This window comes from Manis pentadactyla, chromosome 8 (genome assembly GCF_030020395.1).
Source record: "Manis pentadactyla isolate mManPen7 chromosome 8, mManPen7.hap1, whole genome shotgun sequence".
Taxonomy (NCBI): Eukaryota; Metazoa; Chordata; class Mammalia; order Pholidota; family Manidae; genus Manis; species Manis pentadactyla.
The window spans coordinates 113,034,117-113,059,288 of NC_080026.1; the positions used below are offsets into that span (position 1 = coordinate 113,034,117).

Sequence of the window (25,172 nt, forward strand, 5' to 3'; positions counted from 1 at the left end):
CTCCTCAGTTGGGGTGGCATCTCATCCATGGGTTTGAGTGTGTGCACAGGGCTGGGCCCCTCAGTTTCCAAAGCTGGGCTTTGGTCTGAACGCCATCCATCTTCCTTGTATCCACCTAACAGGTTGGGACTTGGGCTAAGCCCCGGCTATTCTGTCTGGGGCAACAGTGCCATCTAGAGGATGGACTAGGTCTAGTCACCATTTCAGATTCAGGGCCCTCAGCTCCTCCCTCTTGCCACCCAGTACCTGCTGCAGACAGAGGCCTAGCTGATGTGTCTATTGGAACAACTTTATTTAAGTACACTGGGCCCCACCAGGCAACATGGTTTGTGTGAGGCTGTGTGGGGATAGGCTTGGGCTAAGAGAAGGGAGGTGAGCTGGTTAAGCACACTGTAGTCTGAGGGTTGCCACACTGCTTTCACACACCTGCTGCTATGGCCCACACCTGGCAGGGCCTTTGGTCATTGGACAGCATGGGAGAGGATACTACCTGGAATCTGGGATTGGGGCAGGTCCTGGTATCACAGGTGAGGGTGCCGGTAAAGATTTGCTAGCCCCCGTTTCCACCATCTGGGCTGAAAAGCTTTTGGGCCACCTTTAGGCCAGCCCAATCCAGGGTAGGTACCTGGCCCCACTGGATGAGAGATGTGCCTGAGACCATCAGATCCTGGTGTTCTAGTCTGTCACCCTCCTTCCCTAACCACACAAGCCCAAAGTCAAGAATGGCAGAAAGGGGTCTTCTTTCCTCTACAACCTAGCCCCCAACCCCGTCAGCTAGAGTGTGAAAAGGCAACTTGGTTACTTGTGGCTCTTGATATCCAGTCGATGGGGGCTGAGTTCCCAACTCCCCTTCTTTGCTAGGGATCTCTGCAAAAGAGAGTCTATCTCCTGTTTCAGAAAATACAACCAGCAACCAGCCTGTTGATTCCAGAGCAGTGAGCAAGTAGAAGAGGGAGAAAGAAAGGGGCCAGTGGGAATGACTACAATAACCTCTGATCCCAGATGGTCCTGAGGCCTATGGATATGGCCAGTTCACAGCAGGGAGTGGCAGGGCCCTGGATACTACGCTAAGCTTAGGTGCTGTAAACATTAGTGTGAACGAGGTGACTGGTGGGCAGGAGACGATGAACTCCTTTCCAAGTCCCCATACTGAACAAACACTTCAATAAATAAAACTGTTTGAAGATGGCATTGTCCAAGGATGGATGAAAAGCAAGTAATAGGGCCTGGGGCCAACCGGCTCCTTAAACTCTCCCAAGACCCTCTGGAATGGAGATAGGGGTGGAGCATTAACTCTGCCACCACTTGGAAGTGGCACTACTGCCCTCCTCCGATGCCCAGTGTGGTGCTGGCCCCCAGGTGCAGCTGATGGCATCCTGCCCTCTCCTGACCCCAGACGTTTAGCAACAGCTCCTAGAGTGCTTTTCTAGCCTCCCAAACCTAAACTGCAACAAAATCAGATGGAACTCTACCCCATCCGCAGTCCTCCATCCATGATCCAGAGGCATCCATAGCAGGATGAGCAAGGGAAGCAGAGGCTGCCTTGGGCCACAGGGCACCCAGGGGGTGGGGTGGGGGTAGCCCAGCTAGGACGGGCAGCAACAAGGTCTCTTGGGGCTTGGGTTTACCTCCCTCTCTGTCTCCCTATGGTAGTAAACATAGTCCCACACGGCCAAAGGCCCAGATGAGGAAGGAGTGGGGCTCTCTGCCAGCACTTTTCCTTGGGCCAGTTAGTGGTCAACCCCAGGCCTCAGGCCTTCGCAATCGTGGGCAGTTCATCGTCCTTTCTGGGCCCTGGAATCCCTGGGTCACACGGCACTCACATATGCGCACACACTCGTCCCCACACACACACTCACACACACAGGCAGTTCCTCGCAAACACTCCGACTTAAGAAAGCGAGTTTTAAAGTGGAGTTAACTTCAGAGAGAGGTAAATATGATGTCCCAACATTAGAAGGTTTTCCTGTGGATGGATCGGGCACCATCTTCCTCGTATTCCTTCTTGGAGACCCACATCTTCTTAAAGGTGTCCAGGGAGGCAAGGATAGAACCCCTGGAGTGGAGAGAATCCAAAGGAACATTGAGAGACATGAGTGGGTATTCGTGGAGTCAGTCAGTCCCCCAGGGGGCCAAACCAGATCAGGCTTTGCTTTAAAGGGATGGGGTGGTGAGGGTAATCAATGCCATTACTTCCTGTTCTGCTCTTACCCCCCAGAAGAGCTACTCACCCAATCCATGTGGAATACAGTCTCTCCTGAGGTGCAGATATCTGCAACAGGGGGTGGAAAGAGGACTTTGAGACTTCCATCTTCCCTCTCCCGTCCAATGCTTGTGTTTATAGCCAATTCTCACCACCCAAGGCAGCGGATGCACTTCACATGACAGGCTTTAAGTTATGTCCCTGTGGGATCCTGTGGTCTCTCTGGCAGGTATTGTAGCCAGCCTGACATTCATTCATCTGGAGAAGCAGGTTTCCAGAGGCCCTATGTACCTATAGCTCTCAGGGAAGTTGGGGCTATCTGGGAGCAAGATTCAGTTCTTTTAAAGTTTTGCAGTTTTCCTTGAAGACAACACATGGGGCCCTGAGCCTAGCACCTCACCACATCTGGGTATTAGAACTTCCCCCCTTTAGTGAAGAGGGAAAGTGAGAATGGATCCTCCCTTCTGGCCGACCTCTGAGTCAGTGTGGAGGCCAGGAGCCATCTGGTGGTGTCTAAGTAGCCTTGGCTCCCGAAAAGCTTGGGTGGAGATGCAGGAGGCCCATTTCCACCCAGCCCAGCCACGACCATGCTGCTCCTACCCGGATCTTCACATCTTTTGGAGCCAGTTTCTTCACTTCACCCAGTAGTCTGTCACCAAAACCTGAATGGGCAAGAAAGGAAAGTATCATCAATTCTCTTGGTGTCTGGGCCCAGCAAGATCTGGAAACTTCCTCGAGAAGGACCCAGCAGCAAAGACCAACCTTTGAAAAGGGTGGAGCCTCCCGAGAGGACAATGTTAGAGAAGAGCGTGCGCCGCAGGTCCATGTCAGACTTCTGAATGGCAAACACCAGCACCTCGTGGATGCCCTCACTCTCCTCACCGATCAGGTCTGGCCTGAACAGCAGCTCAGGTGCCCGGAATCGGGAAGGCCCAATCTGCAGGGTAGAGGGCAAGCTTCAGAGGATGGGACGGGCTGAGATCCCTTTGGGAATGGCAATAGAAGAGACCTGTGTCCCCACCTCTTAGTAACCAGGTGGCTGTGAAGGCCAGGCTTAGGGAACAAACAGGGCCCATGGGAGAGAAGAGAGAGGAAGCTCCTATGTTTAATCCTAGTTCTGGCATTTTCTAGCCAAGAGACCTTTGGCATTAATACATGGATTCATTCACAGAAATTTCTTTCTATTAATGGAGGTCCAGGGAGAGGCAGTACTATACCGTGCCCAAGTGGTTAAGGACAGCACTAACCATCCTCCTTCTTAATCCCATCCTGACCTAGGAAAATGCCTCTGGTGCCTCCTCTCCCCCACATGGGAGAAGCAAAGTCTCTGGCACTGCCTCACTTTGCAGGAGACAGAGCTGCTCAAGAGCCCTGCTCCAGGCAGGGGGTGTAAAAGGACTGCTACATCTGACCCCAGTGTCTCCCCAGGAGTTAGTTCTATGTAGGTGCAGCTGTTGGGGTCCTGAGGGGAGAGGTCCAGCTGCCTACCTCAATGGTGCTGCCATCAGGCAGGTAGTACTGCGCCTTCTCCGTCTCTAGTGTCTCATCCTTCTGGGGGTTTATGGATAGGTAGCAGGCTCTCTGTAGAACCAAGTACAAGTCAGGCAGGCAGGAAATCTGGCACTCGCCTGGTCAAAGTCCCAGGGGAGTGATGTGTTGCTGCAGAAATCTGCCCACTGCAGTGCTTGCCCTACAGGTCAGAAGAGTGCCTGTTCTGGAGCAGAAGCAGGGAGGTCTCTGTTGGCCTTCACCAGGTGACATTTAGGACATGAAATCTCCACCTTCATGGTGGGTAAGCATGGAAACTTGGCTCTCTGGATCTGGTTCTGAGACAACTTAATTTTAGTCCAGGCTCAGGCTTCTTTCTCCTCTTACAACACATACGGTTCTGGGTCCCACCTACCCACCCCAGAGGCTTCTTTAGAGCTACAGGTGGCAGGAGGATTCAGTTTACTTAAAATAAAAATGTATTCTGATGTCTTCAAGGACTAAAAGGACAAATGTAATTTGTACATAAGGTATGAAAAACAATGAACACCAGTCTACCTGTCATCCCGCTTAAGAGATAGAAATGGCCCTCTTTCCCCCACAAGATGGCAGCACCTTGGGAAGGTGAATCTGTCTGTGTGAGGCTCAGCTGAAGACCGCACAGCGGCAGGGAGGTCTGGCTGGGGAGAACAGAGCCTGACCTGAGACCTCCCAGGACAGGAGCTTTGCCTTTCTTCACTCCAGGGCACGGAGGTCCTGGCTGCTTGCTTCCCATTCCCAGCCCATCCCTGGGCCCATGAGGCAGCACTCACTTCTTTTATGGCCTTGACAATTTCAAATTCGGAGGATGAGTGGAAATCGTAGCCCTCCTTACGCAGGTAGAGGCGAAGGAAGCGAGAGACATCTCGGCCAGCAATGTCGATGCGCATGATTGAGTGGGGCATGGCAAAGCCCTCATAAATGGGCACAGCATGGGTGACGCCATCCCCAGAATCCAGCACTACACCTGTGGTCCTGCCTGTGGCATAACTGAAGCAAAGCAGGTGAAGCATCACTAACCCCTGCCTCCTCACTCTGGGAAGAAACTTCTTTTTAGAGTTCAATGTCTGCTAAACTAAAGCTGGGGCCTGTACTTCTCCAGAGCCTTAGACTGGACTGAGTACTATATGAGCATCGAAGCAAGCCTGAAATACCTGAATGAAAGGGGCTGAGCCTCTCTAGTTCCTTCCCTGCTCCCAGAAAAGCAGACCCTCCAATCTCAGGCCATGGCCTGGCCTTCACCTGCTTCAGGGACCCAGCCTCAGGGGCAGTTTTTAACTCTGAACAAGAGGAAAAACTCAAAGATACCTACAAAGGCTAGGCAAACAAAAATAAGAATTATTTTCACTTCCACAAAAAACTAGCTTTTTCCTACATGGCCCTCTATGTCTGTCCTTAGTTTTCTCATTTGGTAGAGACAAGGGTACAGACATACATACAGTTCTGTGATATGTGGGAAAAAAACCCACAGTGCAGGCCCAGTATTACCAGATTGCCCCATTTTTTTAGAGAAGACAAATTTGAGTTTTGCTAGGAAATCTAACAATTTTTAAATGCTGGCTCACAATTTTTTAATGGGGTCAAATGCATCCCACCTGCAAGTAACCAGTGTCCAGTCTCAGCAGTAGACCTACCCTGGTGTCAGGCTGGGAACATGACAGGAATGCAGGGGTGTGAGAACAGGGACCACGGTGGTGTTTTCGTCACGTCCCTATCCCCAGCCTCGCATAGCACCTGGCACAGGTAGGCACTGATTAATATCTGAACACATGGGGGCCTTCAGGAAGAGCTGCAGCAGCATGTGGCCTTCCCCACAGGTGGAGCAGACAGCCTTGGGCACCAAACCCACTGAGAGTCACCTCAATACTCCTTTTGCTGCCATCTTAAACCTTCCCTCGCAGAGGGTGCTCAAGTTGCTCTGAGCCAACCCAAAGGAGAGGCCAAAGGACTATTTCCCCAACCTGGGGGGCCAGGCTAGCCAGCCAGGCTGCTACTCACAGGCTGAGCACAGCTTGCATGGAGATGAAAAGGGCTGGCACATTGAAGGTCTCGAAGAATACCTCAGCAGCTCGTTCCCGGTTTTTCCGCGGGTTTAAAGGTGCCTCTGTCAGGAGCACAGGATGCTGGTGGAAGATGCCCAGGCAGCAATAAGGTGAGGCCAGATTTCCACCCTGCATTAGGACTAGGGCAGAAGCCCCTGCCTGGCTGGTTAGAGAGCCCAGGGGACCTTTGTCAGCCTCCTTCAAAAAAGCAAGCTGGGCCTATCACCTACCCCTGCCCAAGTTCGTTTCTCAGCTTTCCAAATTCATTTCCCCTTTAAAGTCTCATTCTGTTCTTGCCTTCACTCCTCCCTCCCTCCTCTCATCCTCCAAGAGTCCTATGTCTACTGTATATCTCCAAATGTCAGAAGATTTTGCTAAACTCTAAATTTGGGATTATGATAAAAATAAAAAACCTTTTTTTGAAATAGAAAATTAGATTGTAATATAGAATGTACTTTTAAATATAGAAAATATCCTACAAAATAGGCCTAATAGGCCTAGGATGCACCTTCTTTTGTGTTTCTGAGTTGAGAGTTACTTCCTCAGAAGTTACAGGCTCTGAAGTCTGAAAGATGTGAGTTTGAATTCCAGTTCTACCACTTAACTCACTGGGTGAATCCTGGAAACACTACTTGCCTTCTCCCAACTCCTATTTCCTTGTCTGTAAAATGGAGATAGTACTACCTATGTCTCACGGGAATGGTGTGAGGATTACACATGAACATGCCTGAATAGCACATGGCCTGGTGCCTGGCCCACAGAAAAACTCATTCTCGATGCTCTTTGACAAACACACTGTCATCCTCATCCCTGGCTAGGGCTTCTGCCCAGCACACAGGACTCTTACCTCCTCTGAGAAAGTCTGCAGCTGGTCCTTTGAATAGACATATTGCCAAATGCGCTCCATGTCATTCCAGTCTTTAACGATGCCATGCTCCATGGGGTAACGGATGGAGAGCAGCCCTCGGTGTTCCTGGGGATAGAAAGTGGGACTTACAGCAGCGGCCGGGCTCTCAGCTGGGCTGCCCAGTGACCATTCCCCTTTCCAGGACTGGGAGTTCCAACCCTGTAGTGCTAAGAGTGGGCACCCATTCTCCAAGTCTCTAAACTATAAGCTGCAAACTGTTCCTGCTGCCCAATCTACTGGCAAAGCAGAGGGCTTCTGCATTTCCATGGCCCTTGGGTGCCCCTAGGGCAAGTGATAGGAGGCACCCTCCTCATTGCTTGGTCCCAGTACACCATCTCCTGGCTTCCACCTTTGGGCCTCAGCACTTACAGCCAAGAAGGCAACAATGATTCTGTTGTTCTGCTTCTAGAAGCTGCCTGAGGGCTTTGCCAAACTGTGCTAATTAACTCACCCCCAGGGTACCCCAGCCAGGATCTCCCCCTGAATCTCGTTTGCCAAAAAAATAACCAAGGCAGTCTATTTGATTATTGGCAAGGCAGTGACAGAACACAGAAGACAAAAGCCCTGTTTTCTAGACTGTTCTCTGTTTCTCAAAGGGGTTCAGATATTTCCTCTTCAAAACCAGAGGATGCTCCTGGGAGAAATAAACTGACTAGGCTTAGGATGAGAGAACCAAAGGGGACATTTTAAGCGTAAATTGCTCCTTTTACTCATGCGTATGTCCCATTGCCAGGACACTGCCTGTATGGGGCATAATGAAGGTCCTCTGCTGGACCGAGGCCTTCAGTAGGGCTGGGAATTACCTCAGCTTTGGGGCCAATGAAGATGTCACCTTCTAGGGCTCCTGCCATGACACGAACGTGCTTGGGTCTGCCCACACTACAAAAGAGAGAGGATCATCACTTTTCTCTGCTTTACAGAACACACGACAGAATGCAGGAAGGCCATATAAATGCACATACTTAGACACGAAGAAATATACTCAATTCTACTGTGATTATCTTTGATGAGGGAGGAGGTTACAATTGATTTTGATTTTTACTTCTTCCTACTTTTCTGCATCTCACAATCTCTACAATGAACATGTATTATTTTAAATTCTTTGTATTTATATTTTTATTATACTTATAAGATATTAAAACTAATTTTACAGGTTTCAGTACCCTAGTTCTTCTCTTTCTTCAATGTACATGCAGACCAAAAGAGGCAAAGGAACAAGAATTTCTAAATGAATGGTTAGCAAAAAACTTTAGTCTCCTTAGCCCCCTGCCCTGGATTTCTACCAAGTAGACATGTGATGCTATTGTTGTAACACAGCATTCTTCCTTTTTCTATCCCTTTGAGCCCCTTCCCAGGGTGCCCAGGCCTTTGTCCTGCCTACAGTCCCTGCCTTAGTAGGAAAGCACTTAGAAACTCATTCTCATGAAGATAGTAGTTATGTTTTGATGTTAAACCATATCCTGGGTGATGGGATCATTTTAAAAAGAGGACTCCATGAAGAGGCAGTCATCCAAAGTAGTGAGCAACCAATGATAACATTTTTGGCATCAGATAAAATCAGATTTGAAGATGAGGCCTCTTGCCTGTGCCTCTCAAATTTAACCATGTAGACAATTGTTTCATTTGCTTACTCCAAAAGCCAGCTCCTTTCCCTTGCTTGTAGTTTTGAGTACCAAGGCTGACCTGAATGAGAGACCTCTTTTCCATAAAAGCTGAAGGGCTGACACCATAACAAAGCTGACAAGCCTCTTAAGCTTCTGACTAAGCTACAGAATGACTTACTAGTTTGGAAAGCAGTATTTGGGGATCTGATCACCAGCAAAACCAGCTTTAATCACACCGGATCCCTGAGGAGATGGGAGAGAAAAAGAGAAGTCAGAAGTATCACAAAAACGAGAGGCGAAATATATCATGCAATATGTATATGGTTCCATCTTTACTTTTAAAAAGAAAGAGGGATAAAAAATGAGCAGAGGATCTGAACAGACAATTCTCCAAAGAAGAAATTCAGATGGTCAACAGGCACATGAAAAAATGCTCCACATCGCTAATTATCAGGTAAATGCAAATTAAAACCACAATCAGATATCACCTCACACCAGTAAGGACGGCCAACATCCAGAAGACAAGGAACAACAAATGCTGGTGAGGACATAGAGAAAGGGGAACCATCCTATACTGTTGGTAGGAATATAAATTAGTTCAACCATTGTAGAAAGCAATATGGAGGTTCCTCAAAAAACTAATAGAAATACCATTTGACCCAGGAATTCCACTCCTAGGAATTTACCCAAAGAGAACAAGATACCAGATTCAAAAAGACATATGCACCCCTATGTTTATTGCAGCACTGTGTACAATAGCCAAGATGGAAGCAACCTAAGCATCCATCAGTAGATGAATGGATAAAGAAGATGTGGTACATATACACAATGGAATATTATTCAGTCATAAGAAGAAAACAAATTCTACCATTTGCAACAACATGGATGGAGCTAGAAGGTATTATGCTCAGTGAAATAAGCCAGGCAGAGAAAGAAAAGTACCAAATAATTTCATTCACTTGTGGAGTATAACAACAAAGCAAAACTGAAGGAACAAAACAGCAGCCAACTCAGAGACTCCAAGAAGAGACTAGCGATTACCAAAGGGAAGGGGTTGGGGAGGGAGGGCGAAGGGGATTAAAGGGCATTATGATTAACACACATGATGTAGGTGGCCCACGGGGAAGGCAGTACAGTGCAGAGAGGACAAGAAGCGACTCTATAGCATCTTACTACGCTGATGGACAGTGAAAGTCCTCACCATCCCCAGGCCTATTTTCCCCAGTCACATTGCAATGTGATGGTTGGGGGGACTTGATAATATGCGTAAACGTGGTAACCACAATGTTGCTCATGTGAAACCTTCATAAGATTGTATATCAATGATACTTTAATTAAAAAAAAGTTAAAAGAAACAGAAAGGGATCTCATATTTGCCTTTAACATGGCCATTTTGTATAGGGAATGCGTGCCAACGTGAGGGAAATGGGACTGGGGATGGTGAGGGCTTTCACTGTACCCTCAAAGTGTTCTTTATTCTGCATTTTTGACTTTTCTACATTTAACATGTTTTACTTTTGGAATTAAAAATAGTATTAATAAAGAAAAAGAAAAAGAAAACCTGAGGAGAGAAGAAGAAAATACCTAGAAGTACCAAAGCAGCCAAATTCAGGAACATAACCAAGGTGGGAAGAGCGTGTGATTCTTCCTGTTAAACCACCAGGGATGCTTTTAACCTATTTTCCCTGCTCAGGCCTAAACTCTCCCTGCCCTCCAGGCCTCTGTGACAGACACCAGCATGAGCACTGTCTGCTTGAAGCTGACTCCATGGAACACTGTTGTCTGGTTCTCCCTGCAGATGTAGACGGTGTGCTTTGTACAGCTGTGGTGGTGTTTTTGTTTTTTTTAACTAGGCTTTGTTTAACTCATTGGTCTCCTGATGATAAAGAGCAGAGAAACCTGAAGAGCCCTGTCTGAGAAGGGAAGAGAAGAGACCTGACATTAAAATCCTGTTGCTCTGATCCTTGGTATGTTGGGTGGTTGCCCAGAAGAGAAGCTGACGCCTCCCAGCAGCATCTCTGGTACCACACAGGGCCCAACCAAAGCAAACACTGCCATTAGACACAGACACCAGCTCCGAGCAGAACAGATAACGAGGCTCATACTGCTTGCAGATATGCCTTGTTGCCTTTGTAACTCTTCTACCAGCACTACCCTTACCCTTCCACCCTACCGTGGTTTGCGGCTGCATGTGCAATTGGGCCAGGCTTTTTCCTGCTGCCTGTTGACCACTTCTCCTGGGGCGCAGTGTGATATTTCCAGAACCAGAAAGCAAGCAGTAAACACATCAGGAGATGCTTAATAGCTAAGGTTATCTTTGCGCCAGTTTTCCCAGCAACAGCCCGGCTGCCTTTTACTCCTGCTTTTCTATAGGAGGAGGAGGGGTAAGACAGGCCATCCTGGTGCCTGACCCTGGCAAGAGAGGTAGGAAGTAAAAAGTGGTTGAAGGACAGGGAAAGCAGTATGGAGGGAGAGCAGGTCAAGCCAGTTCTCCACCCCTGCCAACAGAAAATGAGAGGAAACAGGAGACAATGTGCAAATTCATTGGCCTGGGCAGAAGAGCAAGGAGCCTGGAAAAGGTGCAGCTGTAAACTAATCCAAAAGACTGGGAAGGAGGGAGAAATATCCCACTGCGAAGCCATGGGTTCTGGGACAGTGGCATGGATGGTGAGAACAGCACTGTGGAACAGAACCCTGGGAACCTGTCTGCACAGCTTCCGATAATTGCTCACTGCTTTCACCTGGGTGTGGTGATGCCAACAGACTAATTGGATCTCCTGGCAGAGGTTGAAAACAAAAAAAGATGATGAGACCTATACTTCAGACTCTGGATATTTTTAAGAGATGACTTTCTTGGATATTTGATTTTGAGTTTACTAGCAAAAGGACTAGAGTCTAACAAGGCATATTAAGATGTTAGGTTCATTTTTTCCTGTCTTTCGCAGCAAGAGTATAACAGACTTAGTTCAAGTTTCATTGCCTTCCTCCTGAAAAATACCCCCCATTAGAATTAATTATCCTTCTCTCTCTCACAAAATCACCATTACCTGTACCCTGGTAGCATGCATTTCCTTCTGTTTTCTATTTGAATTTATGGTTCCATTTTGTAGCACTGGTAGCACAAAGGCAGGGGACATGCCTTTAGTAAGTTTTGGTGCTATGTTATATTAAACAGACAGCTAGCACTTCTCACGGAGGCTTTCCAGTGCTCTCCTTTTTCCAGTTTGCATGCGTCTGATTTGTACTCTAACGTTAGTGTAGCTCTTTTCTGTCTTTGCTTTGCTCTTCACTCAAGACTGGCAGAGCTATGACTGGAAGCTCACCTTGTTCAGAAAGCAAGCCCACTGTTTGCCATTGTGGCAGCTGTTCACTGCAGCCCACACTGTAGGCACACACTCTTCAGCTGCTTGGGCACCACACACATTTTTCAGCCCAAGTTCCACAAGGTCAGAGACTTTATGTACCTGCCACACCTGGCATCTGCAGGATACTCAAACAGATGCTAGCTAATGACTGGCAGATGAAGCCTCAAGTGTGGAACCTGAATGAGCAGCTGGAATGCCAGAAGCCCCAGGCAGAGGTGGTGCAGGAAAGGGGAAGGCAGTGTTGGGAATGAGGCACAACGTGGAACTGGACCCAGCTTGTTCCTGCAGCCCCATGAGTTGGCCTTCCAGGCCAGCAAGTTGGTGAAGAATGGGTAGGGACGGGGGAGGTGGCTGCGCTGCCTCTGTTCTGCTCAAGCCAAACCATGAGAGCATACTATGCATGCTATCAGGGTTAGCATGAAAGGGTTGTATCAATTACTTAAAATAGTATTTGTAACTAGGGACTGTGTACCTGCAAGTGAGCTGCCACTCTCTTTGTTACTTACTTTGGTAAAGCCAAGTAAACAAATGCCTTGCAGAGGCTTCTTGAAATAGTAGCCTCATTAAATATTTGACTTTTGAGGACTCAAGTCTGAAGCCAGCCACCACTGACTGTTTTCTTCTGATGCAAACAAATAGCAAATCCCTCAGCAAGGCTCTCCTGGTACCTAGTACCTGCCTTGTGGCTTTATCCTAAGCACTCCCAATTATTCTTGACATGTAAGGAAGGAGGCTATTTGTTTCCCCTTTTACAAGTGGGAAAAGGATGCTGTGAAGTGGATTCTAGAACACTGGCAGCCCATTTTGGCCCAAAGATGTATTTTGTTTATTCCACAAAATACCTTTTAAAAAAGTTAACTTTATTGAGATAAAATTCACATGTCATATAATTTACCCATTTAAGGTGTATAACTCAATGGTTCTTAGTGTCTTTGCAGAGTTGTACAATTATCACCACAATCTAATTTTACTTTTTCATCATCCCAGAAACTGTACACATTAGCAGTCGCTCTTCATCCCACCCACTGTGCCCAGCCCTAGGCTTCCACTAATCTACTTTCTACCTCTATAGACCACAAACTACTTTTACATTAATTTAAAAGTTAAAAATTGGAGACAGAATATGAAATTTAGTATTTCTGATTTTTCTTGAAGATCAGAAGATACGGTAACATTAGGCCTGCATTTCTGCATGGGAACAACTGGCTGGAAATGAGAAGCAGTTGACCCTTGGGTCAGGCATGCTCACTGGACCTTCCCAATTCCTTTAAAGCTATCCTTTATTTGTAATGCTTTATTTCCTTACAAAAAATCTGAAGCAAATATGGAAAATGTCATCATTTATTAAATTGGGGTGGAAGACTATAGGGGTGCTTATAATATACTTCTCTGAACTTTTCTGTATGTTTAAGGTATCTCATTTTTTAAAAGGGGGGCTGAAGTAGCATAACATTCCTCCCAAACAGTGAAACTTAGCTTACTGATGAACTTAGAACAATCTGAAACTGTTCTTGCATTTAGGCCCACATAAGCACAAAGACAGTTTTAAGACTGACCAGCAGATTCATCTTTTTTAGATATAAGAACAGCATTTAACCTTTAGATCTCAGCAAATATTTGAGCTTCAGAATAACATTACATTCTAATCAAAGTACTGTAGTCTGCAAAATGTGGCCCAAGAACTGCCTTCCTCTAGTATTACTATCTCTAATATGCCTTTGGGAAGAATGACTTATATTTACTTTTTAAAAATACCTGTGGGCACATGTGTCCCCCCAGCCCACATTTTTCTCATTAAATTCTGAGGAATTGGTTTGGTGCCATAATAGGATGAAAGGAATGGTCAACAATTGTCTTAAGACTGGGAAAGGCTGAGAACAGGTAATTTGGTTCTTCCTTCTTTTCCTGGTTTCCTGTTCTCTTTTAATTACATTCTCCTTAGCCCAGAAATAAAATTGTAGCAATATGTTAAACTATGGAGCTGTTAAATCAGCTGGACACACATAGTTCTTATGATACAAAGTTGGCTCAAATCTTTCAAATGATTTTTCCTGTCCATCTTTCATTTTGAAACAAAACAAAATTTTCTGAATGTCGAGCAGCAAGAACTACTAGAGGCCCCCAAATCTAAATAAATGGCAGATACTCAGCAAGACCTAATGGAAAAATTACTTAAGTTTCTCCTACTTCATGTTTTGGCAGAATTATTGACATAATAAGGGAAATGTTTTCCCACAGAAAAACAAGTCAGTTCTTTAAATCTGAAAACTGAAAATGCACACTGCTTTGATGCACTTCAAATACACTACCAAGAAAGAGAAAGGAGAAACCAAAAAGCATTTTAAAGTGACATTAAAGAAAATGGCTGGAGATGGAACTCCTGCCCAACAATTCAAGAAGGAAAGAATCTGGTGGGATGGACAGACTGCTCCTTTTGCATTGCTAATGAAAACAGGAAATTGCTAATTTCAATTTTTTTTTCTTTTTGAAACTAAGAAAAAGGCAAATGAAACACATACAAACTGAGGATAGAAACACTGATCTCTGAAAATCAACATCAAGACAAGGAGTCATTCTCTGAAGTAAGTAACTAGAGGTCCCTATCATTTCTTTAGGGACACTTTTGTTACTGTGATTAATCAGTCATTCATCCACCCACTGAATCAATCCAATGAAAAAACATTTATTGAGCACATAGTGGTGCCAGGCCCCAGGCAGTGTGTGTGTGGAGAAAGGTGGGGAAGGGAGGAGTAATGAAAAATGAAGGAATATCAACTTTTTCCTAGATTTATAGAATCTAGGATTTACTAGAATAGTGAGGGAGGCCAAAAAAAATGAGATGTCTCACTGAGCACAACCTCATGGTTTTTAAGGCAGAAGTCACACCTTTTGAGAGAAATAAGGCTAACAACAACAAAAAAGTACCTTTTCTTGGAAAAAGTGAGGAACTGGGAATCCGATTTCAGTTTGAGTCTTGGCACCTCAACTCATATGCCAGGTGGTTTGAATAGCTGTTTAACATCTCCAAGCCTCACTTTCCTGCATAAACTGGGGATAGAAATTCATATCCACCTACCAGAGCTGCTTAAATTAGATGATGAGAATGAAAGGACCTTGAAACCTGCCTAAGGTCCAAGCTGATCAACAGAATGAATCTGGCAATCAGTTTAGGACAGAGAGAACTGGCAATCTGCCTCAATGGAGTGACCTATTAGGGACATAAAAGTTATCAACCAATCTCGGAGGTACCAATCTTTGAGCGAAAGAGAGAAATGCAGTTGTTTTACAACTGTCCCTCTCCTACAAAACAGGAGTACTTAGATTATTTCCATTGATCACCACTGATGCATTTGCGTGGGGTACTAGACAAGAGAAATAACAGATAAAGCACAGGATTTAGGTCACCTCTACTGTGCGACCTTGAGCTCAATTTTCCTCTTGGTGCTTCAGTTTTCTCATTTGTAAAACGAGGGTCAAATTTCTTGCCTTAACTGCTCAGTTTTTGTAAGGCTACAACTCGAATTAATCCAACTTGAAACCTCCGTAAGCATTAGAGCTCTCGGCTAGTATGTTAGCAGCTAGGCGTTCCGACGAGAACGATAGCTCCCTGCTCGCCTGGTCACTCTCCTTTCTTCGACCTTTATTAAGACTCTAAATTGTAATCGCAGAAATAACTGAAATCGGGCAATTTCTGGCTCCAGGATCTCCGGCTCCACCCAGATAGATACATAACCAAGCCGCCGGCCGACTCTGGACCGAAGGAAACTTAACCCTTTCCACCACCCAGCGGGCCCCAGCCCTTCAGGTCCCACTACCGGGAATTGGCGAAGCCAATCCCTACAGCCCTTGAGTACCAACCCGCCCCTTATAAAGGGGCAACACTATGGCGAACCGGAATAACGACAGGAGCGCGAGCCAATCACTGCAGAGGTCTGCCCTCATCCGGCAAGGCCCAGAGGCGGGGTAGTCGGTCAAAACGGACAGCTGGAACAGCCAATAGGATTATCGGAAACTGGGGAGGGGCGGGCACGGGGCGTTCAAGGAGCGGTTAAGGCCTCTCCAGGCAAGAACCCATGGACCCGGCTCGGACTACAGCCTTTCGCTTTATCCACCCCAAAGTTCTCCAGTCCCTGGTTGCTAGCCGGCCGCCTTGCCTTCGGACTACGGGTGGAGGGAGGACGGAGGCGGCGGCAGCTGCACCCGCCTGATAGGCCGAGCCAGTGACAAAGAGCCGGGCGCCCAGCTTGAAACCGGGGAAACAATCCCTTCGGGAAGAAGAGCATAAGCCCCTTTAGAGATAGAAAACACGCAACTCACATTGTCGATCACAACTGGCTGATTGGCGATCACATCGTAGGACTCCATGGCAGAGGATTCTCTCCTTCCGAGGAAGGAACTGCCAGCCGGGTGTGCTGCTAACGCCACTGACACGCATGCGCAGTCTGGCCACCTGTACTGGGCGGCCAGGGAGTGGCCCTAGTTCCCTTCCTAAGAACTACAACCCCCAGCATGCCTTGCACCGGTGTTAAAACGCTGGGAAGTCGGGAGCGCCCTCTAGTTTAAAAGACTCGGCGCTGCGTTTTGGATGCACAGTGCCCTGGGCTTTGTAGTTTCATAGATAAATAAAAGGGGGACGCAGACTGATGGTTTTATCTCATCAGTGGCTCTGCAGTCCCTTTGAAGGGATTCGCAGTGCATGCTGAAGTAAGTATGCATGAACGCTTGTCTGTAGTTTGGTTTGGATTAGTCAGTAATTCGTGGATGCTTGGATTTTACAGATAAGCTCTGCCATTCCCCATCCCTTCCCCTGGACAATATAAGGTTTGTAATGTTTTTATTTGGGTCCGTTAAACATTAACCATCACACTCTAATAAAGGAAATTTTAAAACAACCACACACATGCACGGGGAAGAACATAATCTCCGAACAAAGGAAGGGAAAAAACGAGTACATTTTTGTTGCTTTTCGCATTGTTTCCTGGCTAGGTGTAAACTTTCCAACAGGCTAGCATTGGGCCGAGGACTGGAATTTGGAATTACTGGTACAGGTGATCATTTGGTCATTAAAACATCGTTTGTGTACTAACTTCAGAAACTGCTCTAGTATCTCTCTACTTTTCACGGGGAGTTAGAATTGACTTTGATGAGTGAGAAAAGGTGAAGAGAGATTGTGTCACTGCTTTGACACAGTGACAATGAGCTTAGAGCATTTTTCTCTAGATTATTTCCTCTACCCATTTGGTTGCAGGGACCCTTTAGTCAATAGCACCGGTAGTCAGGACTCATTCCTGTCTCTTTCTCTTGGAATTTCTTCAAGATCATTCAGTGGAAGACATTACTGAATGAAAAGTTATTGTAAACAGGAAAACAATTCCCAACCTGATGTCTTAGGAATTTAAAAATTCCCCCAGGTACCGAAAGTGAAAGGCAATGCAGAAGGGCAGGCCCATAGCAGATAATAAATATTGTTGTTCCTCAAGGCAACCTGCATACACCTGCCTGAAACAGAACAAAGATTGTCATCCTTACTAAAAGCATTTATTAACCAATTATCAAGTCTTTTAAACAGATCCTAGTTTACCTAACTCTTTTACTTTCTGACAGAACTCCGAAATAGTTATTTCAACATATAACTCCTGAATTTGGCGGTGTTAGTGTTAGTCAATACGGTCAATGGACATTCAAAGACGCTGGGAAACATTCAGATTTAAAAATCTATAACTAATGCCACTCAGACGAATGAATCAGTCCATTGTCATATTTGTGTTTAAATCCTTCTTAGCAGCGTGTCAAACAGAACAGTGACAAGTCCTTTGTCGGCGTATTTCCCAGTGTCTTTGTGGGACCCTAGCACCTCCTGATGCTTCAACATCTGTTATTTAGACCTGGGTTCCTCCTAACACTAGGGGGAGGCCAAGAGCCTTTGGACACCCCAACCCCGGCAGGAGGCGGGACCTATAATAAGTCACGCCTTCCCCACCTGTGACGGACACCTATGCTGGCCAATGGATGCCAGCACAGGGCGCGCCTGCGCCCCGCCCCCTTGAGCGCCCCGCGGCCCCCGAGGAACCCTCTGGCAGTCTCTGCGGTGGCTACGGCCGGGGCCGACGATACGACGCGCGCAGGCGCGGAGCCTAGACCTCGCTGCAGCCCCCATTGCCTCAGGGAGTCGCACCCTCGGAGTACGCCCGCTGGCGCGTCAGTGCTCTCCCTCTCGTCCACCCTCGCGGATTCCCCCAGCGCCCTACGCGCCCGGATGGCGGAGCTGCGGCCTAGCGGCGCCCCCGGCCCTGCCGCGCCCCCGGCCCCTGGCCCTACTGCCCCCCCGGCCTTCGCTTCGCTCTTCCCCCCTGGACTGCACGCTATCTACGGAGAGTGCCGCCGTCTGTACCCTGAGCAGCCCAATCCTCTCCAGGTTACCGCTATCGTCAAGTACTGGTATGCCCTGGGCCGTGGGGAGACGGACAGGGGCGGGCTGGGAAGGGTTAAAGCGCCGGAGGCGAAGTAATTTGCGGAGGAGGAGGGAGAGAACGGTTAAAGCACTTGGTAGGAGGGCTTCCTGCTGCGAGGGAAGTAGTTAAGGCTCAAGTTGAGCTTGGGGACAAAGGGGTTAACGGAGCCTGGGGGTAGCGCAGGGTTAACAAGGGAGGGGAGAATGAAGAGTTAACTGGAATTAGGAGAATAGAATGAATTGTGGGGGGTGTAGGAACAGAAGGGCGAGCGAGCGGAGAGAGGGAACCGCAAACGTGGTGGAAGGAGGGGACTCCTGTTGGGGGTCATTAGTGGGCGAGGGGAAGTCAAGCGGGGGGCGGCTGAAGTGGGACGGGGGAGGCGAGGCGGGGCCTGGGGAGCATATGAGAGAGGACTCTGAAGGAGCGCGGCTGGAGCACCTCCGAGGGCACGGGTAGGGGCGGGTCTGGGGATCCGGGCTCTCCTGTCGTTAGGAGGGGAGCAAGTTGTGAGCGTCATGCTTGTGAAGGGATGAGGAGGAGGCCTTCTGTTGATAACTTCCCCCTGAGCTCAGAGATCGTTTATCAGTGCAGTGCTGTTGCGTTTGGAGTTTTCACAGAGCAACTTTTCCTGATAAATTTTCTGCTTACTGTGCACAGTCCTCTCTTCATGCAGAGCTTCCTCTGTGCGGCTGCTTTGCTTTAAGGACAGCGGTTAAAACAGAGCGTCAGGGAGATGCATGGTTTGTCTCTGGACTGAAGTGAACCACAGTAAATGATGAAGACTTGGTCTTTGTACAATGAGGAAAGAAGTGCAGTGAGATGTTAAGAGAAGCCTCTTGGCCACAACCTTTAGGATTTAGGCAGCAGTTTCTCAGGGAGGTTGAGTAACCCTCAAGGAGCTCTGTTAAGCATGAGGCCTGTTTACCAATGCGCTGCCCTTGGAGTAGGAATGGTCTTTTCTGATTTCCCATTCCTGTTTGCAGTCTGTCTCTTCCTTCAACCTCTGGACAAAACAGGTGCTATGGGGACTCTGGGAAACAACCTGTCTTCATGGTCTTCCTGGATTAAAAGTTGACTGATAAATTGGTTGTCCAGAAAGACAGTCATGCAGGCACTGTATTAGATGATTCCCTTCATTGAGTCCTGAAAGACTGTTGAAGCAGCTGCTTGGGTGTGGCCAATGGAGCGTGAGACCTGAAACGGGTAGTGAATAGAGTTGATGTTTTTACTGGTTACTTCTCCGCAACAACCTCTTTCTTCCTCTGGAGATGGCAAAAGGTAGGCTGTATAGGGCTGAGACCAGCTCCCTGTGTTGATGGGAGGATGTGAAGAGGCTGACAGCATGTAGAATCTGGGGAGCAGCCACCTGCTCCTTAGGGAGAGCCAAGGGGAGCCGCCTAGCCTGCCTCTGTCTGGTAGCTAGGAAGAGGTGTGGCCAGCCATACAGTTCTCTCTAGCAGGCAAACTGTTCTTTGGTTAAGAGGAGTTTTTGAAGAGTCTTTTCTGAGTAAAAAGCAGCTCTTGATAACTTAATCACCCATTCTAATTGTACCTCTATATTTAAATATGTATTGTGATGAACTCCACGGACTGTATTATGAGAAGAGGGGGCCTGGCTCTGCCGTGCTGTTTGTTCAGGCCTCTTTTGAGTGTTAGGGGAAATCTCCACATAGACTTGGGTAACGGATTTTATGTCACCCAAGTGGCCATGAAGGATGGAGTTGTGTGTAAAAGGTACTGAAGCACATGCAAAGGACTAAGACTGGTTCGGGCAACTTTTTTTTTCTTCCTGCTGCAAGCCTGTTAACCAGGCAGGACTTATCTTCAGAGATAGACTGACAGGTAATGACAAATAAAGAGGATTATACAGCACCTTTTGAAATTAGAAATGCTGCCTACATGCAGAAAAATATGAGAACAGCTCAGTGACTGGTTCTTTCTAAGATTTGGAGGAGTGTGCATAATTAAGATCCTGAAATTAATTCATTAATTTCCTTCACATTTAGGATCCCACAGGGCTTCTTTAGTTCTCATAGCAGGATGACTGACCAAGGCTACCTGGGTCTGGCTTTGGCCTAGAGCTCCTGGTATTCCTTTTCTTGTGATGGAAGGTTAGCTTTTTGGCTAGTGAGCCTGGTAAGCAGGGACATTCTGGCTGACAGCTGAGACTTGAGTGGAGCAGGGAGCAGAAGCTGAGAGGCAGCGCCTGTGCCCCAGGGTCACTCCAGTCCTCAACTGCCTAGTGGCGTGAAGTTGGGTGTTCAAGGAATTAAGCTGAGGGATGCTCTGGACCCTTGGATAACATCTTTTAAGTGCAAAATATGATTATTTTCTACATACTCATCTTCTTCCCATCAAGTCTCTGAGTAAGTGGAGCAGAACATTGTGCTTGGGGATGAGGTTAATTTTGTCTGACTCTTGGTCTTTCCCTACAGTTGGAGTTTTAAGTTGAAAAAGCCTCTCTCCTTGATGTAATACCTCCTGGGAGACTTGGCCAGAAAGAGGGCTGCAGTGGTGTGGCAGATGGAGCATCGAGTGGTGGATGCAGTTTTGTTACTTGTTACTGGATGGGCCTAGGCTGTAAGAGGGGCAGGACTGGGCATTTGCAGCAGGAAACTGGAGCAGTTGTGGAACCTGTAGTCACTCCCATCTTTTGGGGAGTTCTGCATCTATGATGGGATCTCCAGGGATAGCTACCCCTTTTCTTTCCTCATTCCCCAGACAAACTTTTCTAAATCCAACTGGTTGTGGAATTAATAAAATGATTTGGTGAAATCAGAGTTAAGGAAAGATGGAGATTTGTCCCTTTCTCTAATCCACTCAGTTGAGATTCTAAGCTATTTGTAGCAACTATCTTAAAAGTTCTATAAATAACTTAGCATTTCCTAGTAGAGAACAGGGATTTCTACAAAGGCAAATAATATCTTGGCAAAAGAGGATGAAACCAGTCCTACTGGTTTTAAATAGTGTTCAAATTGCATGGTACTGGAACCCTTGCTGGGATCACATGTAACTGTCTTTTGTTTGGTTGTTAGTGTTCCTTCAACATACAATCCCAGTTGCAAAGTGTGCTCCATCAGTGCCCCAGGGGCAAAGTTTTTGCAGTCTGTGGAATAGTCAGATGTCTGGGGCAGCAGCGCAAATGCAGAGTGTTCATGGGCTAAATGGAGACTTCCTTCCGCTGATGGTTCCATTTAGTCTGTTTCTCAAGTCTACCAAGTTTCTCTACCCATTCTGAAGAAAAGCAGGGTTTTTTTTTTTTAAAGAGCGCTAATTTCTCCACTAAAGGGAACCCTTACTGAATTAAATCCTGAGTGTGAGGTAATGACTGACACTCTTCCTCAACTGCCTGTCTGCTGGAATTATGGGGGAAGTTTAGTGGGGTCCTCACAGGCCCTAAATCATTTAAAGTTCCAGCTCTACATTTGAGGTGGAGTCTCCTGGGATCATCTTCCAAATGCAAGCACTCACAATGCCCAGCCTCGCTCCTGCTGCAGTTCTGTGCAGAGCTGAGGCAGCCTAAATTTGGCCTTTGTCACTTGCATGATAAAAGACCAGCTTTGGTCTGTGGAGTACCGGCTGGGGTCTGGAGGCACTGGATTTGTTTAGAACAAACTGTAATTAACATAGGGCACAATATAGTCTTTCAGGAATTAGCTGTCTAAGAGGCAGAAGTGTTGCTGAGCCTCTGCTTCCAGGAACAATGCCCATTGGGGATGCTCAGGATGGTCTTTCAATGGAGGCGAATTGATTGGCTGATGCACCTCTTGCCTTGAAGTTTGGCATGTTTACAGGCACCATGGAAGAACGATAATCCCTGCCAATCCCATTTGGAATTGGTAATTTGAAACAGGAGGTAGCAAAAGGGGCAACCACCCATACTGTTTTATTTCTAAAAGAGGTCCTTCCTGTTGGGAATAGGAGAAGGAAGCCTCTCGTGTTTGTGGAACTGGGCAGCCTCCAGCTACCCATCTCTTCATCTTATCCCAGAGAGTTCACCTGAGTTCTTCTGGGATGGAGCCTCTAGGTTTGTCATGCAGAGCTCTTTAGCTTCACATTGTTTGCTTTTAGGCTCACACTGACAATCCTGTGTTTTTTCTTTTGCAGGTTGGGTGGCCCAGACCCTTTGGACTATGTTAGCATGTACAGGAACGTGGGGAGCCCTTCTGCCAACATCCCTGAGCACTGGCATTATATCAGCTTTGGCCTGAGTGACCTCTATGGCGACAGCAGAGTCCATGAGTGAGTGTGTGCCACTTGCCCACTCTCCACCTGCCCATTCCTTGGCCTTGAGCTTTATATTTCTGAAGTTTTTCTGAGCAGGGGTGATAATGTCATATTCCTGTGAGGTTGGTACTTCTCAGGTAGAACTTCTGGGTTTCTGCCCTCTGCCTGTATCTACTTATGCTGAGGTGGTCCAGGTCAGCACTCAAGCTCTGCTTATCTGGTGCAGGACAGTGTGAATGCTGAGCAGGAGTTTCAAAACCATTAGGTTTTTCCAAGCTTACTCTGGTGTTTGAGCTCAAAGGATAGATAGCATAGCTATGATGCAGAATTTGAGTTCATGCTTCTACTTCTTTTTTCCTCTAGCTTATTATGAAAAACTTTAAATGTAAAGCAAAGTCGAAATAATTTCACAGTAAATACTAATATACTTATTGCCTAAATTCTACCTTTAGCATTTTACTCTATTTGCTTTATTATGAATGCATCCATCTCTGTCCTTTTGTTGATCTTACCTACTCCCTTTTAACCTGCAGTTGTCTGTGCTCATATTATTCCCAGTACATTTTTTTCGTCCTGGTCTGTCTCCCATTTGCTACCCTGTATAATTCTGAATCCAGCCTGCCTTCCCTAGTGCCCTCTATAAGTGGTAAATTTTAAGAAGCATTAATATTAAGTTAAACATAATCAACTTAGTATTAAATTAGCGAAAACAATAACAGTAACAGTAATAATAAAAGCTAATGTTTATTAGGCATTGATTATGAGCCAGGTATTCTTCTAGTCGCTTTATATATATACGTATATGTATTAACTAATTTTATTTTCACCATGACCATATAATACTGATAGGCACTAGTTTGCCCCATTTTATAGGTGAGAAACTAAGACACAAAGAGTTCCTATGATTTGCTTAAGGTCACACAGCTTAGAAGTGGTGTAGCCGGATTCTAATGCAGGCACTCTGGCTCCAGAGTCCATACTCTTAATGACAGTGCTCTTTTGCCTCTTAAACAATTACATCACATTTTCTGTCTGATAAACTACTATCTATATAGAAAAAATGTTTCCATCTATACTCTTTTAAAGGGGAGGGTGTTCTTCTCTTCAATTTAAATGTAGTCTTCCCTCTCCCTCATTGGCAGGTTAATCAAGAGCTGATTCTGTTTCTATTATCTATTCTCTTCTGCTTTTTGTACTGTCTTTTTGCCTCTTACATCATGTTTTTGGTATCTATGTGGTAGCTGCATAACATGTGTAGGTTGAAAGAGGAACAGGGCTTTTCCTGCTCCTGCCTTAGCATAAAAGGCTGATTCTGGAGATGATGATAATATGAAGAAAATAATAGTCTCTCTCCCTCTCTCTCTTTTTTTTTACTTTGTTTTAGGTCTTACTGCCTTCCATATCATTGTGTCAAATGCTTTAAAGTCTTATCAGGTTCTTTTGTTATCTCCATTTTATAGATGAGGAAACTGAGCCCTTTGAGGGGTTATATGAATTGCCTAAAGTCATGCATCTAGGCTATAAAAGAGCTAGGATTGAATTTAGCTGAGTCAAAACTCTAAGCTTCTAACCGTTGGGCTATACTACCTCTCTGATCACAGGTCCAGCCTAACTTCCTGTTCTCCCTTGTTAAGCTTGGAGGCTCAGGCCTCATCTTATTTATCATGTACCCATGTTGGGAGCAATGCTTGGGCCTGCCTTTACAGCCTTCCAAATGAATCCACTGCAATGTCAGCAGAAGGTTTTGGGAACAGGGAATTAATCTTGCCTGAATGGGGACCTTGCATTACAATATTAATAATGGAGATAGAATAGAAAACAGATTGATTAAAGATGGCGGTATAAGAGGTGAGACAGAGACCTCCTCCTAAAACCACATATAATATGAAAATAAAATTAATAAAACTAATCCTGAAAGAGCAATAGGAAAGAAGGCTGCACAAGACTGCATACACCTGGAGAAAAGAACAGACCTTATGGAACAGGGTAACATATCAAAGCCATGACCTGGTGGGACCCAAGCCCTTCCCCCACCCCAGCTCACCAGCAGGAGGAAGAGAAACGGATGGGGAGGGAGTGGAGACCTGGGACTGCTGAACACCTAGCCCTGGAGATCTGCTCTGGGAGCATGAACCTACATTGCATGGTGCTCTGGTGATTAGTGGGGTTGGAAAGCTAAGACAGGTGGAATACCTGGAGAGACTGAGATTCCAGCTGCTTGTGGAAAACAGAGATCCATATCCAGCTGCTCTGGGCGGGCAGTCTGAGAGACTTCCTAAAAGTGAGAGGGCTGTGAAAGGGGCAAGGACTGCACAGAGCTTACAGCTCAGGAGAAAAGACAGGTAGACAAAATTGTCTGGGTGCACTCTGCCCAGCAGGTTGGGAACTTTCAGGATCTTCAGGCGCTCCATCCCCCTGGCTGGCTACACAGCTCCAATGCCCCCCACCATGATACACAGCCTGCTGCGCCTTCCTCCCAGCCAGCCTGCACCTGACTCACAAACCGGCAAACCCTGCCCTAGTGTCAGGCCACCCAGAGGGAAGCCCTGCCTACAGCAGCTACAAATGCAAACCATAGAGGCTTACACCTGTGTGTTCAGCCCATTGGTTCTGGCAGTGGAGACAGGAATAGCAGCTGGGAAGCAGGAAGTAGCTCTTTCTGAGCCCCCCAGGCACCAGCACTGCTTCCCTGCTACACCTGACCTTGCTCCGGGGGCTGAGCAGCTCCAGAGAGTAGAGCTTCTAGGCACTCGAGAGCGCCACATACAAATATGAAATATCAAAGGAAACTGGTTCAAAGCAAAATCTCACAAAAAGCAGAAAAAGGGTCAAGTGTGACTGAACT

General features: G+C 46.6%; 2 protein-coding genes across 8 annotated transcripts in view; one reads left to right on the top strand and one right to left on the bottom strand.

The window, feature by feature from the left end:
• Nucleotides 1–273: 273 nt before the first annotated feature.
• ACTR1A (actin related protein 1A) lies at nt 274–16,111 on the bottom strand. Of its 2 annotated transcripts, none has more exons than XM_036899022.2 (11): nt 15,966–16,111; nt 8,462–8,526; nt 7,483–7,558; nt 6,620–6,745; nt 5,729–5,853; nt 4,504–4,720; nt 3,692–3,784; nt 2,966–3,140; nt 2,804–2,865; nt 2,232–2,272; nt 274–2,056 (listed from the first exon to the last, which is right to left on the bottom strand). In XM_036899022.2, exons 1-11 carry the CDS (start codon nt 16,011–16,013, stop codon nt 1,954–1,956), a joined length of 1,131 nt encoding a protein of 376 aa, XP_036754917.1. In that variant the 5' UTR covers nt 16,014–16,111; the 3' UTR covers nt 274–1,953. The 2 variants fall into 2 exon arrangements, 1 of the variants encoding a protein (XP_036754917.1); XR_008998993.1 differs by having other exon boundaries at nt 1,886–2,056; nt 2,677–2,865.
• A 1,571-nt stretch (nt 16,112–17,682) lies between these two features.
• Nucleotides 17,683–25,172, top strand: part of SUFU (SUFU negative regulator of hedgehog signaling) — a 106,730-nt gene continuing 99,240 nt past the window's right edge. For 3 of the 6 annotated variants that reach the window (XM_036898943.2, XM_036898944.2, XM_036898945.2), the window contains exons 1-2: nt 17,684–18,086; nt 22,208–22,342. In XM_036898943.2, the coding sequence (XP_036754838.1) occupies nt 17,905–18,086; nt 22,208–22,342 (317 nt within the window). In that variant the 5' untranslated portion in view covers nt 17,684–17,904. Of the gene's footprint in view, nt 18,087–22,207; nt 22,343–25,172 lie in introns of all 6 variants that reach the window. The other 3 variants (XR_005027401.2, XM_036898947.2, XM_036898946.2) reach the window with 2 other exon arrangements.

What these genes read in the sequence shown, in the direction of transcription:
- ACTR1A (XM_036899022.2), bottom strand. Translation starts at nt 16,013, where the DNA reads ATGGAGTCCTACGATGTGATCGCCAATCAGCCAGTTGTGATCGACAAT. An exon ending in ATGCAAGCTGTGCTCAGCCT is followed by an intron (nt 4,721 to 5,728) that starts GTGAGTAGCAGC and finishes GCTTTGCTTCAG; the next exon opens with TTATGCCACAGGCAGGACCA. An exon ending in TTGTCAAGGCCATAAAAGAA is followed by an intron (nt 3,785 to 4,503) that starts GTGAGTGCTGCC and finishes TTGGTTCTACAG; the next exon opens with AGAGCCTGCTACCTATCCAT.